The sequence below is a fragment of the Camelus dromedarius genome, chromosome 15, assembly GCF_036321535.1.
Source record: "Camelus dromedarius isolate mCamDro1 chromosome 15, mCamDro1.pat, whole genome shotgun sequence".
NCBI lineage: Eukaryota > Metazoa > Chordata > Mammalia > Artiodactyla > Camelidae > Camelus > Camelus dromedarius.
In genome coordinates, this window is record NC_087450.1 from 27,993,574 (window position 1) to 28,013,722 (window position 20,149).

The following is a 20,149-nucleotide window of genomic DNA, read 5'->3' on the forward strand; positions in this document are numbered from 1 at the left end:
TCTAAGACTTAAAATCAAATGTAAGTTCCTTTGATTCATATCAAAAAACTAACTAGCACTTTCCTTCTCTCTTTTTTTTTTCTTTTGTACTAACTGCTTTGCCATCCATTTAGGCTTTTCATAGAACCGTAGTATCATTGAGGTGGGAGGGGACACAGAGGGGTGTCTAATCAAGCCATCTCTACTTCAGTACAACCAATTGGACAGTTCACCCATAGGTGAACATCATTAGATTTTAGAATGTTCCCTCTTAAGCCAAATGGCAGATCAATGCCCTGACTTTGGTCAATTCTCAGCCTTTCTGAGCTTCAACTTCTTTATTTGCAAAATATATACACTACTTCACAAATTGTTACAAAGATCAGTGAGATATTATGTGTTCTAAGTGTGATGGCTATGTAGTTTAAGCATTATTTTAATTAACTTCCATCAACCTGCTATGAAGTAAAACATTGTTTTCCAAATGTAAGAATAACAATAATGAGAGTAATAATAGTAATAGAGCTCACAGAGGCTGAGTAGCCATTAAGTGTGCTGAGGACTGTATGTATCTCATCAAAAGGAAATTGCAGTGTGATGAAACTGTTCTGGAATTAAATAAGGATGATGGTGGCCCAACCTTATGAATATAGTAAAACTACTGATGTGTACACTTTAAAAGGGCAAATTTTATGATATGTGAATTGTATCTCAATTAAAAGAAAGAAAATTGTGTATGAGAGAGTTTTAGAAAATTATAAACGTAGAGGTAGTCCACAAAGCACTATGAAGGATGCAGTAAGGAATATGTCAGTCTTTTTTCTTATCCTCAAGCTCTGTGTAATATGGTTGAGGAGTTAAAACAGCAACTTAAAAACTAACATCTAAAACAGTGCTTGAGGGAGGCCAGTCGTGGGCTTACAAAGTTTTATTAGACAGTCTGAGGACCAAGAGATGGGTGTAACCTTCCAACAAGGTGATACCACTCTCAAGATGAGTTTCATGGGATCAAAGGAGTTACAGCGTTCTGTAGAATGGGGGCATATTAGAAAGGTCTACTATCCTTCGTGAAGATTTGATGGGAAAAATGAAAATACTATTTTCTTAAGGGTGGTCACCCCTAAATGCGATCTTTCTAGGTGGTATCACCCTAGATCTCACCCACTTCTGGTTCCGTATTGTCTGATGCTGTGAAGTGTAATCAGCCAAAAAGGTGTAATTTTCCGTAGCCCTCCTCTTGAGTCAGTCCTCTGGCATGCCTTGGTTTCAAGATTTTCTAGAACACAGACACAGCTGAAATCATTCTTTTATAGAAAGCCCCTTCAGCGTGGTCAGGGACCAGCTCTGTATTAGCTATATGATTTGGGGCACACTGTTTAAACTCTGAGCAGCTAGGGAAGCAGCACTTAACCTCTCAGGTCCGCTGGGAGTTTGGGGTAGATACATTGTATATAGCTCAGTCCCTGGTACCCTGTGAGCACTCTGCTATGCAGGCCCTGTAAGGGGAAACAGGAGACAGAGAGAACATAGCTTCTATGTCCCTGGGTGTCTTTAGTATCTGCTGGGCGTATTACAGCTGTCCAAATGCTGGCCTGCCCCTGCCACACAGTTGGAGGCTCCCCGAGACCTTTGGAACCCCCTTCCACATGGCGGCTCTGCTCCTCCCTGCCCCTCCGTCAACTCTTTGGTGGGTGTGAATATTTGCATACATGGTTTATCTTCCCAGTTTGATTGAAAACTTCCCAAAGGGCAGATAATACACTTTACATGTTTGTCTTGCCTACATACTTAGCAAATGCCACATTCATATTACTTACTCAATCTTTACTTAGTAGCTGAACAAATGAAAAATATTAGTCAATGGGGAAAGTGGGAGACAGGACAGCCTCTTGTTTTTGAAGTGGTGGGTTGTTTTTTCTTGGGGGGGGGGGGAGTGCACATTTTCAGCTCAGTGCCAGGTTAAAATAACTAGACCAAAACCACTGCTTGATTTTATGGACCACCTAGATGGGTAAATGCAATCTCTACCAGCCAGTAGAAGCTCTAAGTCATTCATTTGGAAATGTATTTGGGTTAAATTAGCAATGATCTGAATCAGTATGTGTGTTTTGAAGTGAGAGAACAGGTGGCCTCTGACTCCCTGACATACTCTGCAGTGTCACTTACCCCACCAACAGTGCCTTGAGGTGCCCAGAGTCCCCTCGGCCTTAAAACCACTGTGCCCTGGTGAGGATTAGTCTCTGGAAGAGCAAACCATAACATTCAACCTTTCTGTTGATGCTGTAGCTCGGCCCACGGGAGGTGTTCTGTCCTCTGAAATGAGCATGAGGACTGAATGCATTTGACGGCATTGTCAAGTGTTGTCCAAAGTGGGGCTCTGGAGTTCGGACTGTATCGTGCACAACAGAAGCTTATAGACCATAAACAAGCCTCCTTGCAAATCTATATGCCATCCTGGGTTGCACACTTATTCATCTTGTTGAGTGATCGATACTCTAAGAGGATGATAAATGAATGAACAACAAAAAAGACATTTTTAAATTTTTTACTCTTTTCCTGGACATATTTAAGCCAAACACTTCTAAGTAACAAGCCCAGAGTTGGGGAAAAAAGCAGTGGCCATGTCTGTATGCCATACACAGGCTAAAACTTTATATATGTGTATTCTGTTTTACCTATTTCATATGCATATAGATTGAAATATATCTGTATCTGTAACATGCAGGACATCTTGCCTGAAGTATGCCCAAGATATCGAGTATACATTAAATCTGAATCTTGGTTAAAACAAATATTTTTTTCAAATGAACATATGATTGCAGATGGAATTAAGAGATGTATTAACTATGGTGCCACTTGCTAAAACTTTCAAGTTCCTTCTCAGTGTCATCTTTTAAGTTTCCTTTTACCTTGGTCTAATAATGTAATCTTTATTCAGAAATGAGCTTTTGTGAAAAAATCAATAATTACCTTTGTCACTATTTATTTAATGAAGCCATAGAAAGACTTCATTAAATTATAAATGCCTCGTTACTGATATTCTTGTAATAGAGTTTTGAAATTATGGGGTGAGCCAGTTACAATTTCAAGGAAGATACAGTATTGAAAGACCAGTACATGTCCAATGAAATGACTGCTGGGTTTGCTAATGCAAAATTCATGAGAATTTGTCAGAGACAATCACATTTAATCCCAGAGAATAAGAATTTGAAATGGATTCTTTTAAATTGTAATTATCTATTGGCAAGAAACTTTAGCAAGTTTTATTGTTTATATAATTGAGATGACTTGCTGTCCTGTCAATGCAGGAGAGTGTGTTTTGAGAATATTTAGAGTCCCTGAATGGAATCATAAATATGAGTCCTCTAAATATGCTGGACATTAATATTTTGTGGTTTATATTACTTTATAATTTATGTATTTTCAAGGGGAAAAAGAACTGGCTCTTTGGCTATCATTTATGCTTAAATTTTCAAGGATTTAGTGCAACCTAGGATGGGGTAACAAATCTCTGACTTAGGGTAGAGTCTGTTGTGTGAACCTACTTTGGTGGTATTCCGTCCTGGTCTAGCTGACTCTGGAGTTTAAATCCATGAGATAGCAAAGATATTGGAAGTTGAAGGACTGAATATTCAGGGAACGATGGGCATCATTTAGAAGTCAGAAGCTCTCCCAGCATCAACAATTCTCATTGTTTCTTAATAGTTTGTTTTACTACGTTGCAAGAAACGAATCCCTAAGAAATCTGGGATTTCTTTACCATAGAAAATAACCATTTTACATTCCATATTACAGAAGACTTTAGGCCTAAGGTAAAAAGCCCTTTTTAAGAGTTTGCCGCATTTTGTACCTCTAACGTTGTAATGTGTCTATGCACAGAACTTGAATCTCCTTAATGATTAGAACTCTGATGAAAATAGACTCCGGTAGCCTTCCAATCAGAACAAGTAGGGAACTTTAAGAACTTCTTTCAGTCTATCCTGGGATAAGAAACTTGTCTATAATAGAAGAGCCGCTAAAACAATCAACTCTTGAGGAAAAAATATCCTCACGTACTTCTTACACCGAAAGGGCTGATTCCTAGGATGCAACAGGAAGTTAACTCTGTTCTGTGGAGTATTTCTTCCTGACCCCAGGGAAGTCTAGAAGTCTCAACATGACTTCGGTAGCTCTTAGATAATAAAAAAGTCACCTGTTCATATTTTAGACATAAGTAATGCTCAGCTCACTCACTGCTTTGTAATAATAAATACAACGTCAGTTAAAGCCAGCCCATTACCCCTGCTTGGGCTGCCTTGCTGCTTCCACTTGCACTGAGTGAAGGAGCAGGGTTGTTCCTCTTCTTCCAGGACAGTCACTTCTCTTCCTCCCCTCTGACTCCTTCAGCAATGAGATAAGGGGCAGACATGCAATAGTAACCATCCTGCTGGGTTTAGCCCACAATTAAAATTGCCTCTGAGGGGCAGTTTGCAGGGGACATTTTGGTGAGTGTTTTAGTGCTCTTAACCACATCACTGTAATTTCTTTACCTGCAATTCCCTTGAAGCGGGTAAATGCACCTCCTGCAGATGGTCTTTCAGGATTTCCACCTCAGTTCTCGGGCATCCATCGCTGCAACTCCAGCTTCTTTCTGTTATCTTTACTACTGACCACCCCTCTCTGGAGGAGCCCTCTTGGATAGAATACAACACAGTTCTAGGCTGGCTCTCTGACCCATGATCCATGGGAAGTGTTCACACTTTCCTTGTTCTAACAGACTAATGCACAGGTGGCGCCTGGTGCGGTAAAACCTTGCTCTGCCATCAGAGCACCAGCCAGTCATAGACTCTCCCTTTGAAGATTTCTCAGGCAAGTGTCAAATCCCAGGCAAGGGCAACTGGGGTTGCTGATTATCCCAACAACTGCCACCAGGTTCCAGGAGACAAGTATCAAACTTTCTGAGATGTGCCATTGAGGTTGCTTTCCCCTGCACTTAAAGTAAGGGAAAGTAGCCTTCTACCTTGAAGGTACTTGCACATCACATCACATCCAATTCTCTCCAAAAATCCTCTTCTCATTATCAGCCTCCTCTTAGTCTTTCTTGTCTCTTTAATGGGATGTAAATAGGTAATTAATTCAGGGTCCCAAAAGCAGTTTTGAATGCTCTCCCTTGCAGGTCTGGCTGAGGCAGTCTTGTACCTCCTTTTGTAAAATAAAAGTAACAATCTGTTTTGTTTTTGTTTTTTTTTACTTTTATTGTCATTTCAAGATTGCAGCTGAAACTGAGACAAAAAGAGTCCATTGTAACATCCTGTTACACCCACGTATCAGTTGTTTAATGTCCTCTATAAAATTGTTTTAAGCGCACGTTGATTGATACATGTGTACAGTCTGCAAAGCATAGCACGAGGCTGCCCTAGCAGGAAAGGTGAAAGGACAACCAGATTTACCGCAGCTGCTAACGGCAGCTAGAGGGTGACCCAGTGTTCGGGAAGTTCAGGCTAGTGTAATGATTAGGAGCTCAACCTCTAGAGCCAGGCCGCCTGGGTCTGAATCACGGATTCTCTCTTTCTAGCTTTGTGACCTTAGTCAAGGTACTTAATCACTCTGTGCTTCAGTTTCCTGATATGTCAGGTGGAGATGAAATAGTACCTGTCTCCTGGGTCTGTTAGGAGATGTACCGGTGTTAGTATTTGTAAAGTGCTTAGAACAATATAGAGGTGTTGGTTAATTAAAGATAACTTAACCTCTTAAATAAGGACTTTCTTAAAAATGGACTTAGATCACGCATGTGTTAAAATATATATGTATACTGTGTTAAATAATTTACTGAAAATGAGCAAAGAGGAATTCTACCAAAATGAGGAAATAATGAGTGCTCATACAAAAGACCTGTGCTAAAAAAAATAAAAATAAAAAAGTCTTAAAAAGCCTCCTTAGGTCCTTGGAGAAAATGTCAGTATTTATTGGAATCCTGTTGTTTGTCACCTGAATAATTCTACCAAAAAAAAAAAAAAAAAAAAAAAAGCCTGAAATGCCTTACAAAGACTTGTATTTAAAACTAAGGATCTGGAGAAGTATGGTAGAAGATAAAAATAAGCCTGGGGAAAACAGCCTAGCAGCAGTCTATGTAGCTGGTGAAATTTCCATTCTGACTCTGAGTTTCCTAATAACCAAAGTCAGAAAGGAAATATGATTTTAAATCATATTGTGCATCAAGCCCAAAACAAATCAAAACACCCAATAATAAAAACCATACGAACCTATTATAAGAAAGAGATCCTTCAAGGACAATGAGAACCAGGAAAAAGAAAAATAGAAGGGCACAGTGACGATGATCAGTGTCCCAAATGACATCTTCAGATACTTGCCTTCAAGTAAAAATCTTGTCAGACAAGATTTTTTTACAGTAACTCTCAGTATGAGTGGGTGCCATTCTCTTGCCACCTAGCTCAGTGGTGAGAATCCAGCAAGAGGTCAAGAGGCTATGGTCCAAATCTTCAGGTTACTGTTGCTCTGATTTTAGATTTCTGCAGGAATGGATGGAGTATATGTCCTTTATTCCCCTTTCCCCCATGTTGTTCCTCTCAACTGAGGTTTGATAAAAGGTGAGCCATGGACAGTCTGAGGTTAGGTCCTCTGACAGGGGCCCGCAGTGCGGATATTCTGTGCTACTGATTAAGGGCAAATCCACATGCTTTAAAAATCCACTGAACTCATGGCAGCCCTGCCGTTAGAGAAAGCTTCTCAAAGGCAGAGGGCGTAAGCACGTTTTTCTCTTTGCTGCCTTTTATCATGAAATTCGAAAGTTAACAGCCACAAACTTTGTACTTAGAACGATTTGTCATGTTGCTTTGCAAAATTCAGAAAGGGAGCTCATTTCGATAACCGTATCTTAACATCATCTTAGCTTAGGTGTGAACTAAGAGCAAGGGAACTGAATTCTAACTCTAGCACCCCTCTGTTTAGTTATGTGCCCTTGAACAAGTCATTGCACCTTCCTGTGTCAGAGTTTCCTCATCTGTAAAATAAAGAAACTGAGTAAATTTCAGACTTTTAGCATCTGATGATTTTTTTGTGTAAATAATGACTAAAAAACTGCCCTCATTAATGCCTGTCCATGTGTGTACTCTCACCCGTTAGAGTCACTTCTGTATCGTGAGCCTTGGCAGTTGGCTATAAATAAATTTCATTACCCTTGTATCACCAGTTATTAAAAGGGAGCATTCCGAGCTTCATTTTTCTTGTGAAATGGAAGGAGTGGATTAAAGGAGCTGTGTCAGAGAACATAAAAGGAGATCCTTTCACACAGGCAGCTGTGCACCTTGTCTGTGGCAACCTCTGGGAAGAAGGCAGCTCAGTTCTTTTGAAAGTGTGTCTTTTGGAATATCAATTATCCATGAAAGAGGTGCTTCAGGTTTACCCAGATGTCAAGAATCTTGCACGAGTTTTTCAGAAGTGAAATCGGAGGAGCAGCTGTTGTTCTGAAGCACATTCTTGAGCAATAATACCCTGTCAGTAATTCTTACTAAACGCTGACTAATCAGTACGACTTCATACAACTCTTTTTTTCCCCTCCTCCCTTCCAGCACCAGGGAAAAATTGGAGTTAAATTTAATGTTGGAACTGATGACATCGCCATCGAAGAGTCCAATGCAATCATTAACGATGGGAAATACCATGTAGTGCGTTTCACGAGGAGTGGTGGCAATGCCACGTTACAGGTGGACAGCTGGCCCGTGATCGAGCGCTACCCTGCAGGTAAGCCAGTGAATGTGTATCGGGGGAAGATTGTAGGAAAAACAGACTGGAAAACAAAGCGTTGTTTTGCGTCCGTTTCACCCAGTTGTGGGTTTTCTGAGAAACCATCAAGTATTGATTGGACGTTAGAGTCATGTGACTGTAATGCTGTCCTATACTGTTCTTGATACAGTGTACAAATGGCATGTTGTAGGAGAACTTGAAGGCACACGTTACGGTTTGCAAAATTCAGGACGTCATTGAAACCAGAAAAATGCACACAACAAAAGGCACAACATGTCAAAGCTCTTTTTACTGCATCCTTGCATTCCAACAAAGGAAAGGCTTTGTCAAAAGTAACAAAGTTAAAATTTAAAACTAAGTGAGGGAGTATTATAACACTTTTCTCTAAAAAACAATAGGAGGAGAAGTTCCTTTGATGGTGGTACATAGCTGAAAATCAGGACAGCTGCAGGAGGGATGGGACAGAGAAGTAGTAAAGGAACTTAATGTAGCACCGTAAATCAGCAGTTAGGAGAACATGCAAGTAAATGACTTTCGTTTTCACTGTCATCTAACCATGGGTTTCACGAGGATTCTGGGACACTTGTATTACTCATTTCAAGTCTATAAAATGAATGTCAAACTATTATTGAGAAAATTAAAATATCTTGTTCATTATTAATGAGCTTTGTCAGTATAATGGTTTTGAAACAAAGGCAGATTAGAAACTTAAGCCAGTGTTACTTGTGGTAGCAGATATCCTCAATTTTTAAATGTTATTTCAAAGTCAAATACAAATTAAAGGTACAAAGGTATTTTACTGCAATTATTATCCTTTCCATATTATAGGACAAAAGAGGTTACTAAGAATGTTAGTCTCATTTGCCTCTGCATCCCTTTTAGAAACAGCTGTTTCTTGTACAGCAGAAGATCTATAGCACAGTATAAAAAAAAAAGATTATGAAAAGAAATTCTCATTTTGCACAATAAAAATGATCACCAAAATGTATAGGTAAACTTCTTTATTATAGTATTTGTTTCTTGAAGGAAAGAATTTGAGGAAATAGCTCACTTATTAAGTAAAGACCAATTCTCCTTAGTATTTACACACAAATATGGAATGAAATGTCTGTGGTGCCCTTTTGGACCTTTTCTAACTTAGAACATCTACGTCTTCAAGCCTCATTTCAAACCTATTTTATAAACTGGCTGCTTTGCAAATATTTGCTGAATTAAATATAATTTTAAAGCCCCTTTCCATGACAAAATTCAGAAGCAAGCACATTAATAATATGTCCAGTGCCTTTTAAAACACTGGCAAATAGTAGACACGATAAATATTTGCTGAATTGATGTCCTTGGAATTATCCTGGTTTTAAACTACATTTATGAGAATGCACACCTTCTGTTACCAACTATAATAAGATGAAGGATGGAAGATCTGGGAGGAAGATACTTAAATATGCATGCAGTGTTACATAGCCCTGCTAATCCCTTATAGCATTTACCGAAATCCTAGTAGAAATGCATTTTTTGTAATAACTACGTCAGTGGAATAACAGAAAATTGGTGAATTTCCTAAAGTACATAGTAATTGATACCTGTTTACTGAGAGGACGTCACTGCGCTGGACACCATGGGAGATGTAAAGTAGGACAAGTCCTAGACTCTGCTCGTGTGGACGCAGTCAGTGGTCCCGGACGTGTGAAATGATAAACCCCGTCACGATTACAATGTGGCAGGTGCTTCCTGAAGCCTAGCTTTATTTCACCGGCTTATTTGTTAAATTTTTCTTAGTTTGGTAACTTTTCACTCTTACCGTACTTTCCAACCTAGTATCTTTAAGGCCTTTGTTTTAGAGAATGTAAATGGTGACCTGTGAGAGAAGAGAGGACGTCCCACTCGCAAGTTAGTTTAGGAAATTCTGGATTAAACTAAGTTAAAAATATCTATGCTTGGACTCTCCCATAGTGATACCATAATGCATCTCTGAAAAAGAAAGATAGTGTGTGTTTCCCGAGCACAGATGATCAGAACCTAGTTTTCTAAGGCGCTCACGCAGTTGGGTAAACGGTTTTTGTTTTAAAAATTTCTGTAAGTACTTTAATATATTTTACCTGATTAACAGCCCTTTAAGTGTGTACATACCAGATACTATGTAATAGGTACAGTTCAAAAAAGACATGTTCCCTGTCTTTTTGCAACATATGAATGTCTAATTTGAGAACTAGGAGCCGAGACTGGGGCACTATTAAGTCAACAAATATTTGTGTATTTTTCTAGACTAATATAGTTGTTCAACACATATAATGTCTTATTTACCAATTAAATGGGTGCTCCGTAAAAGAAACAATGTAAACGGCATTTTAAAATTGGAAGCTGGCAAAATCATGATAATTAAGGAGCAAATCTTTAGACATTGTCTGTTTAGAGGCCACCTTTTATAATGAATCAAAGAGTCAAAGTGTCTTTTCATCAAAAAAGTGTTTCAGATATTAATGAATCAAGGGTGAGCCATGCTGCAGTCATTCTGAAGGGTACAAGCAAGGGTAAAACACGGAGTCGGTGCGTGGGAAAACTGGAGCACCTGTGAGGAGTTTGGACCTATATATATATAAAGTTAATGATGTAAAGAACTCAGGGGCGTCACCATGGTTGTCATCAAGCATTTTATTAATCACCTGCTCTGTGTGCCTTTCAGCGTGATGCTGAGGTAGGGAAACAAGCCATGAAAATTCCAACTACCTTTCTTCTCTTGGAACTTGATCTGCAATAATGCCATGGAGACTGAATACAGATTTTAAAATATGTGTCATCTAGTTTTTAGAACAAAGTGATTTTATGTATGAGTTCAATCGAAATGGCTCACATATCTATTTTGCATCGCTTTATGGCATGACTGTTCTTATTTAAAAAGTACTTTGTTGTTATTATTCATTAGAAAAACAGCTGGACTAATGCTTTTACCACTAAATGCTATAATCAGAAAAGCGGGAACCAACAGACTATATTTGGTTCCTTTTTAAGTGCCTGCATTGCAAAATATAGGTAATAAGGGTTGAAATTAGTAATTAAGTACAGCACTTAACCTTCCATTATAGGACTTTGTGGTAAGTGCTTTTATATGAAGCAATTTGTCTGGTAGTGACACTGTGCCTTTAATGAAAAGCACCTAAAGCGTTGACCAGTGGTGTTAGCCTGTAATCGTCTGGAAGGCTTTCATAGAGAAACTAATTAATAGAGGTAGATGTTATGCTCTTTTGGAGTGTATGAAATATTCTCATAACTCCACAATTCACATTTTAGAATAAATGTTGAGTTTTCTGAATAGCAGATCCAGTTGCCATTATTTTCTGTGAATGGAACAAAGCATAGAAATAATATTTTGCAAACCGTTTAAAGTTGAGAAAGTCGTTCCTTAGTGCTTATCAGTTACAGCTCTAGAAAATAATATATCATTAATCTCTGATTTGTCCCTAATTACCGTTAGGTAGCAAAATTTTTTTCTGTCAACAAAAATAGACTTCCTCTTCTCATAATGTTAATCCACAGTCTAACATCATTTAACTTGCCCAGACTAAAGATTGCTCCAGATAAATTGCCTTTGAGGATAAACCTTTGAATCCATCTGTCTACCACAGTGTGCCAAAAAGTAGTTATTTATTCTATGCAAGGTCAGATATTCATTTTATTCTTGTCAAGTTAATACACCAAATCAACAAATATTTAAGGGTGGGAACTATATTGAAAGAAGTTTCAAGTGTCAATGAAACAGTTAATCAGTTGACCTAAGAAAGAAATGGAAAACTTTATTTGAGCCAAATTTGAGGGTTATAACCAGGGAAGAGCATCTCAGGAAGCTGAGTTCTGTTCTGCACGCTGGAAGTCAAGGCACAGTTGTATAAGTTTTTTGAGACAGAGGGCTTTGCATCAAATGACGTATTATTGACAGTTTATGTAATCCAGATTTAAGCACCATGTGACCTTTTACGAGATCAAGAAGGAACGGCTGTCTTGAAGGATTTGTCTTATCCATACTAGGAGAATGTTACTCTTTATGGTTGAGCAGGTATTTCTGCCAATAGGGAAGGTTTGGTGAATGCATAATGCAGATAAGCAATGCACAGCGTGGGCAGAGAAGAATTTTTTGTTTAACTTTTTCTTGTCTTATCATAAAATATGAATTTTATTTCACACAAGATTTACCATTTGGTTACAGAGATATGTAAAAAATGTTCAAGATTAAAGATGTACTATGTGAGAAAATATGTGTTAACATATTTGGTAGTTCTGAATAAGACAAACCAAGAAAAAAAAAAGGAAAATAAGGTCCAAGAAAGACGAGGTCATTTTGGAGCGAATGGTCTAGTAAGACAACGAAAAAAATAGGAAATTTGATTTGGGTCTGGAAAGGCTAGATTTTTACTTGGAGAATGGCATGCATTCCTTATAATGGAATTAACAGGAAGAGATAGAGAAAGAAAATAATTAGGAAGCTATTAAAAAGTCCAGGTGTCAAAGATAAAGACCAAAAGTAAGGTGTGAGACTATGAGGAAATAAAGAGGTTGAATAGAAGAATGCACTGGAAGACCTAGTGAACAGCTCAGTAAAAGGAGAGTCATTTATACTTTTTAGTTTCTCTCTCTCTCTTTCTCACTCTCTCTTAATTTAACCATTGATTATTCAATGTTCTAAAGCTGCAGTGGCACCAGACTGCATTAGGTAGCAATGGAATGGAGCCCTGTGGTAGGAATGATTAGAGAAGTCAAAGACATAGTTCTTGTTTACTAAGAGTATAGTCTATTTGGGAGACAAAGGAGGATTTTGAAGACCTACCAGTGTCAGATAAAATGAGTTAGCTTCAAAGTTAGTAGTATGGAGTTTAATTGCTGTTAGAGTTTACATAAAAGAGAAAATAGCCATATGGGGTGGTGTAGGGATGGAAGATTTAAAAGAAAGAGAAATAGCACAAGGAATGACTCCTTAGAGATGATGTAAATACTTTTTGCATCACCATTCAATTTGGCTCAAAGATCTTAGGGGTATTATCTCTAAATTTTGACTTTGTTTTCACCTTGTAAGGCTGGTAAAATATTTCAGAATTCAGTAAAGTCATATGGATGATTTCCCTTTAAATTCTACACACTTAGTCTAGATTAGCTGATTGATTTATTTTTAGTTCAAGGCACCGATAATTTATTATGTATTTAAGCCACTCAATTATTTAAAGTTTCCTATTTGATACTAAGTGTCGGTTGGATGATTTTGATATTTTTATTTCTTTTTAATTGAATTTTTACTGTGTATAATGTAATAGAAAATTAACTGCATTTATAATCATAGCATTTGAAGGAGGGAAGGAACTTCAAAGGTCTTCTATTCCAGCTCCTTCATTTTTCAGGCAACAAAATGGAACCTTGGAGAGGCCGATGGATTTTATCAGCATCACTATGTTAGTCAGTAGCAGGGCCAAATCTACACTTGGAAAGCCTTTATCTACTGGCTCTATGCACTTCCCTTTATATTGTCTGGGAGACAGAAACCAAAATGAAGAGATCATTAGATGTATCCTTTAACATAGCAAGTTAGATACTTCACAACTAAATACTGTGACTCACGTGATCAGTCTTAACTATTTATGTTAGTCCAGGTCACAGTGTACTGCTTCTGCTGGCCCACACAGATACACATACACACAAAACTATCTTATGACTGTTAAAAATGTATCTCACTATGGAAACTGATAAACCATACAGAAGATTTGAATCATTCTTTAAACAAATTTGGGGTAGACTCCAACGGAAGATATGATTGGACTTGGCACATAGTAGGGTACTTAATGAATCATTGTTGAATAACACCCCCCTCCAATTTCCTCATTCAACTTCAGTGGTAAAGCTCATGTTTTGTTTTTTAGCCAAAATATACTTATGTGCATTGATGAATATTTATATGAATATATAAATATATAAAAGTTAACTGTTTACTAATCCAAATTTTCTAAAGTAAAGCCTACGTACTATGAGAAATATAAAACTTCAAATACTGTAGCCATATTAGATAGAATTAGTGGCTAAACTCTGACTTTTCCAGTGTTAATTATCCTCTTTCATGGTGTCCAGTTTTTCTGAGACTTTGGGGGCTTTTCTTAATGATGAAACATAATGAACTTTTTATTAAGCAGTATATTAAATACATCTGCCTAAAATGCTTAGCTTCAGAGAAATCATATCCAAGGAGATGGAAAGAAGTGATATATTTTTAGACTTCTCACTCATTCTCATATATCCTCAGTGACCTGGATTTTTTTTTTTTTTTAATATCAAAGGGTTCTTACAGTTACTGTAACACAACCACATTAGAATTTTTAATTTTCTGACAAAAGAAAGAGAAAGCTCCTCTGATGATTCTATAGGATTTAGCATTATTTAGACTACACAGGCTGGCAAACATAATTAGTATATATATAAATAACAGCCCTTCTTCATGGTTTCCAGAAGATTCTCAGTTTATCTTCTTGTTCCCCATTATTGTTTTCAATGTACAATTTGTTTAGTAGTTTAAATTTTTATCATAATAAAGGAATGTGTGGACTCCACTCCTGAAAAATATTCAGGTTAAACAAAGAATGGCATTATCATAAATTCTAAGTAAGGACAGCCGAAAATATTGACTGAGGAATCGGGTTCAAGGACTTCAAATGTATTGATTAGGTTAATGAATCTACCTCCTGGTTACAGACCATGAATCACTCATGTCAGATACAAAAAATTAGTTGCTACCATAAATGAAAGTTCAGTTTTTATAAACTGAGATGGAAACAGGTTTTAAGAAATAGCTAAAGATTGAAGGGCAAGACAGAGAAAACCAGTTTATGGTTACTAAAGGGGAAAGGATGGGAGGGATAAATTAGGCGTTTGCGATCAGCAGATACAAATTGCTGTATACAAAACAGATAAACAACAAAGTCCTATTGAATAACACAGGGAACTATATTCAACACCTTGTAATAACTATAATGAAAAACAATATGTAAAAGAATGTGTGTGTGTGTGTGTGTGTGTGTGTGTGTACATATATAAAACTAGTTCACTATTCTATACCCCAGAAACTAACACAACATTGTAAATCGACTATACTTTCAATTAAAAAAAAAAGACTGAAGGTCAGAGAAATTACATATTAAGGATATTAGGCTTTTAGGAAACTTCAAACATTTTTTGCAAATGCTTGGTTGATTTTGAAAAGATTTATAGTTTTGCAACAATGCATTTATAGTTTGATTATTATCCAAAAATATCTTTCTCATAACATCATTTATCATTACCTGAGTTCAGTGGAAGATAAGCCATGTTCCCAACTCAGTGATGAACCTTTCTCTTATTCTTTCTCAACTACTCTGACCCCTATTTTCTCAAAGGATTTTGTTAAATTGCCCAGGAATATTTGTATATTTTTACGATAAATACAGATTACAACTAGTATTTTTGTGTATAATTAAACAATTTAAAAAATTCTACCCTATGGGTTTTTTTCCTCCCAACTCTTACTGTCAGCATTTGGATGCCAACCACGAGGGAGGCTAAGACTTTCTATGCTGTTTCCCTCTGTCTGTTATCTACCTACTTTTCTTCTCTTGTTATCTCAGGAATAAGTTAGTCTTCATTGTCACTTTACTTCTAGTAAACAATGGCAGTTTGTTCAAGAGGTAGCGGAATAGCAAAATGTAAAAATTCCATGCATTAGTGTTGAAGCCCTACATGGAGTACAAAAATTAGGTAACTAGCGCCAGTTTTAGACTCATCTAGATCAATTTTTCTTAACCTCCTTTAAATGTCGACCTTTATAAGAATCTGATGAATAGGACTTCTTATCTGTAGAAACATGCACATAGATCTGCATGGACACAGAGTTATGCATATGACTTTTTAAGAGTTGTGCCTCAGCATCGTTGTGGCCTGTTTCCCTGGACATCAGAACCTCTGTTCTGATGCTGAGATTTTAGAGGAAAAAATAAAGTCGATTTAATGAATGTATGAGAAGAAACCTCCTCCTACCCAGATGAAGCGTGCTTCCAGTGAAATGTGACTGCCCTTTATTAACCTTCTAATAATTATAACCTTCTAACCACTGATGTAGCCCTCTGGATGTAGCCTCTGCTGGTTCAGATAAAATCTTTATAGACAAGAAGTACTTGTTCTTTAATAGAATAATTCTAACTTTTGTACTTCCAATTTAGAAAAATTGTTCACTCAGATATGATTACAAGAATGTCATAATCCTCTCCATAAAAGTATATTGAGCACTGATACTATGCTTGATATAATTCTAGCATTGGTGCATTGCTTAATAAATATCCTTAAAACCAAAATGCATGGTTTAGGGTCTCATTTGGAGAGATCTCTTGGTAAATCATCTGAGGATTGTGAAGTGTGATGGTAGAATAAGTGTCAATATACTCAAGACAAAAATGACTATTACTCTGACATCTTTGGTAAGTGTTACTTTTTTATTATTATGAGGACAAGTAAATAAAGCCCTTTGCACATATAGAGAAAACTTTACAACTCATAAAAGAGGGCAGTTTCTCTCTTTTTCTCCCTTTACTAGATAATTTTTCATCTTTTTCTCCACATCATTTCCTTAATCTTTATAGTTTATTCTCTTAAATATGTACTCATCTCATTCTAGGAGAATATGACAATCCATTTCTTCCTTTTCATGAAAAATAAGTCCTTTCCATCAAAAATGGAATTATAATTAATTAAGCTAGGATAATGTAGGAAAAAATATGTTCAAGTTTCTGCATTATGAATGAACTACTCAAATATGACAAGCAGACTCATTTTGGGCACTATCCAAAGTTCATAATTTAAAAAAAAATCAAGTAGGGCAAAGATTGACAAATTTTTACTATAAAAGCCAGATAGTAAATATTTTCAGTTTTTCAAGTCACATGAGCTTTGTCACAATTACTCACCTGTGTCACCAGTAGGTCAAAAGCAGCAATAGATAATAAGTAAATGAATGAATGTGGCTATGTTCCAATAAATCTTTATTTATAAAAACTAGATAGAGGAACACATTTGGCCTGTAGGCCATAGTTTATTGAACCCCGATATAAAGGCATGACAGAAGGACACAGGAACCAATCTGAAAGAGCTCCTTCTGTCCAGAACTGGAGCAATTTGAACAACAAAATAAATAGAGACAGCACTGGATTATTTCCCAAAGAGTGAAATAAATATCCATGAGCACATACTGATATTAATAAGTGATTGGATGGATAAATACATAGATAGATAGATGGATGGATGGATGGATGGATGGATGGATGGATGGATAGGTAGGTAGGTAGATAGATAGATAAATAGACAGATAATGGACAGACAGACACAGATATGTGGAGGAGGAAGGATAACACACAAGAATTCCGATTAACAAACATAGCAGGATGATGATTAAAACGTCAAAGTAGTAATTGCTGAAGGCAAGATTCACCAATAGATGCTAAAATTAGTGGGTAGAAGTTTTAGTAGAGACTAGTAATTGATGTAATCTGAAAGTGTCTCCTATAAGGGGAAAATAGAATCTTTCCATAGAGAAACTCAGCAGACTTTAATTGAGTAATTGAGTTAAACATCACCAGTAATAAGAAATATTGATTTCATGCACCCCTTGATATGATGCACTGAAAAAGGCACTTGATTTCTTTGGTATTCTTTGTATCCTCAACAAAAATTCATGACTTCAGTCTAACCATGACAAATACAATGTGAGAATCTGGATTGAATCCTAGAACAGAGAAAGGACATTAGTTAAAAACTGGTAAAACCTAAGATAGTCTGTACTTTAGTTAATAATGTGGTATCAGTGTCAATTTCTTGGTTTCAATAATTGTCTGATGGTTATTTAAGATGTGAACAGTGTAGGAAGCTGGATGAAAGGTACATACAACTCTCATTACTGTCTCTTACAACTTTTCTGTAAGTTAATATTTTTAATTAAAGAAAATTAAATGATTACCATTTAAAAATACCTTTTACTCAATTCTATATTGTGTAAGATTATTCCAGAAAAAAGATTTTAAACAAAAAAAAGTTCATCTCTTTGTAAAACTGGTAAGTCAGATGTAATTATTGTGAAATAGTATATTAACGTGTTCATAACGTTACTAGAAAAGTACATTTATTCCAAAGGAATATAAATTTAATTTCTGTAACAATCCAAAGGTGTAACCTAATCTAATATTTTAGTTAGTTCTTAATTAAGACAGCATGACACAATAAATGTGAAAACCTTTTGAAGTATGAAGCTTTTAAATAGGCCATATATTAAAATTTAAATGATGATGATGAATATTTTGTGCCAAATTTAGTCTCATGGGTTGAATATTTCTCAAAGAAAGACTTTCATCTTAAACATTTTGAAGTCTGTTTTGTTTTTAGCCTTATGAATTTGAGTGCATTAAAAAGTAGCTGAAGTTCCCACCCCTACCCTGGAAATTTGAGATTAACTCTCTTCATGTTAAGTACTATTGAAGTAATTTATCTTCTTGGGCATATTATCTATACTGGTGGCCCGAATATTTAAAATGTCCATTGAGAATCCAAAAGAGACTATAACTAACATAAGTCTGTCTAGATATTACCATACGCATTTCTCATGAAGTATTTTAGCTGGATTTATGAGATATAAAACTGGACAGAAGAGTGGAACATTTAGCTTTATTTTTCTACATAGTGTCAACTAATTGATAACATGCCATAATAATTTTTCAGGGTCACCTTTGCTGGAGCATTTTAACAGTCCATGTAGAGTCTTCAGGTCTCTCACTTATTATTTTTACTGCTCAGTTTGGCAGAGGAGTTGGATGAGGATGTATGTTCTGGTTAGAGAGGAAACAAACAGGAGCTTACTTAAACGCAAAGGTTTGCTGAAATGAGGGGCAGGATGGTCGCAATCACAATAGGAAACAGACATGGCGACAATTAGACAAGGCCCGTGCTTTACGGAATTGGGGTTCAAATTCAAGACTCAATCCATCACATTGACTCAGGAAGGAAATTGGTGGTGCTCAAGGATTGGGTTGAAGAGGTAAGAGAACTCGCTTAAAACCCCACATGTTCACAGACGCATTTAAACTCCTGCCTTGGGTAGGATCCAGTATCAGCAACAGTGCGTTAGGTGTTCTGCGCCGGACACTCTATCCTGAAACTGTGGGGGGTTTTTTCACGTATTATTTTCCATTTTCTCAATAACATGCACAACATTCTGTAAGGCAATTTATATTATCTCCTCTGGATAGATGAGTAAACAGAGAAATTAGGTCGCTTGCCAAGGTCACACACCCCGAAGCTCACTCCAGTGCTCTGAAACGTTATGCAATGCTGTCTATGCTATTTATTCTTATTCCTGGTAAGAAAAACAAAATCTGGAAAATTCCCTCTTGTCCCCGACCAGATTGCACATGGCTAAACCTTCACTGTGCTGTGTGATATCAATGGTTTCTGCTCAGATCTTGGAAGGACATTCAAGAGTCCCCTGGAGTTTGTTGCAAGCTTATAAGGATATCCTCTTCTACTGGTTATTCTGTTTTTGGGGTTTTTTTTTTTTTTTGTCCTGGTTATTGTTTATCTAAACACAGAAGTGAGTGCCAAATCCAACTTGTATACTCTCTTAAACACTAAAATTGCAATAGGAAATACAGACCACACATCAAATGACCAAATTTCAGGCTTATGCTATAGATTTAACACAGTATTAAAGGTGGGATAATGTGGAGGTTAAGAGAGAGGACTGTCTGGATTCAAATCTTAGTTACACCACTTTATAGATGTGTGACTTTTGGTCAAGTTCTTTAACCTCTTTTTGTACCCTTCTGTAAAATGGGTTCATGTTAGTACCTACCTTATAAGGTTGTTTGATTTCTCAATGAGTTATTAGTTTCAAAATACTTAGTAATTAGTAAAAGCCTGGTAAATAATAAGTACTCAGTAAATGTTAGCCTCACTATCATTAATCAAAGCAGCTTAGTTTTGCAGTCCTGTAATTGCAATAGGTACTAATCTCCACATATTTAGTGTATATTTCCTTCTGAGAACAAATTTATCCTGTCTTGGCTGTCAGACTTGGGTTCACACATGGAGACAAATCTTTACAGAAACTTCAGATATATGATCCCCTGCTGCCCCCTCAAACCCCCTCTGAGTCAAAACACTACAGAGCCACCACTAGGAAGGACAGGGTTCAAGATAAATGGGTGGCACAGAAAATACATTATGTATAAATTTAGAGAAAAGAGTGATGTTTGGTGATCAGGGAAGACTTCTTAGAGGATGGGAATGGGGCTCGGATGTTGGAGAAACCTTTGAATTGTAATTAGAGAAACCATGCTAGCTGGTGGACAGGCCACTGCATGGAGTTATTCAACCTGGGTAACTGTGC

The 20,149-nt window shown here is 36.8% G+C and overlaps 1 protein-coding gene across 24 annotated transcripts in view; it reads left to right on the plus strand.

Annotated features, from left to right (window-relative positions):
* NRXN1 (neurexin 1) overlaps positions 1-20,149 on the plus strand; it is a 1,020,679-nt gene that overhangs the window by 857,139 nt on the left and 143,391 nt on the right. For all 24 annotated transcript variants that reach the window (XM_031466987.2, XM_064494491.1, XM_064494496.1 and 21 more), the window contains one exon: positions 7,548-7,719. In XM_031466987.2, the coding sequence (XP_031322847.1) occupies positions 7,548-7,719 (172 nt within the window). The remainder of the gene's footprint in view (positions 1-7,547; positions 7,720-20,149) is intronic.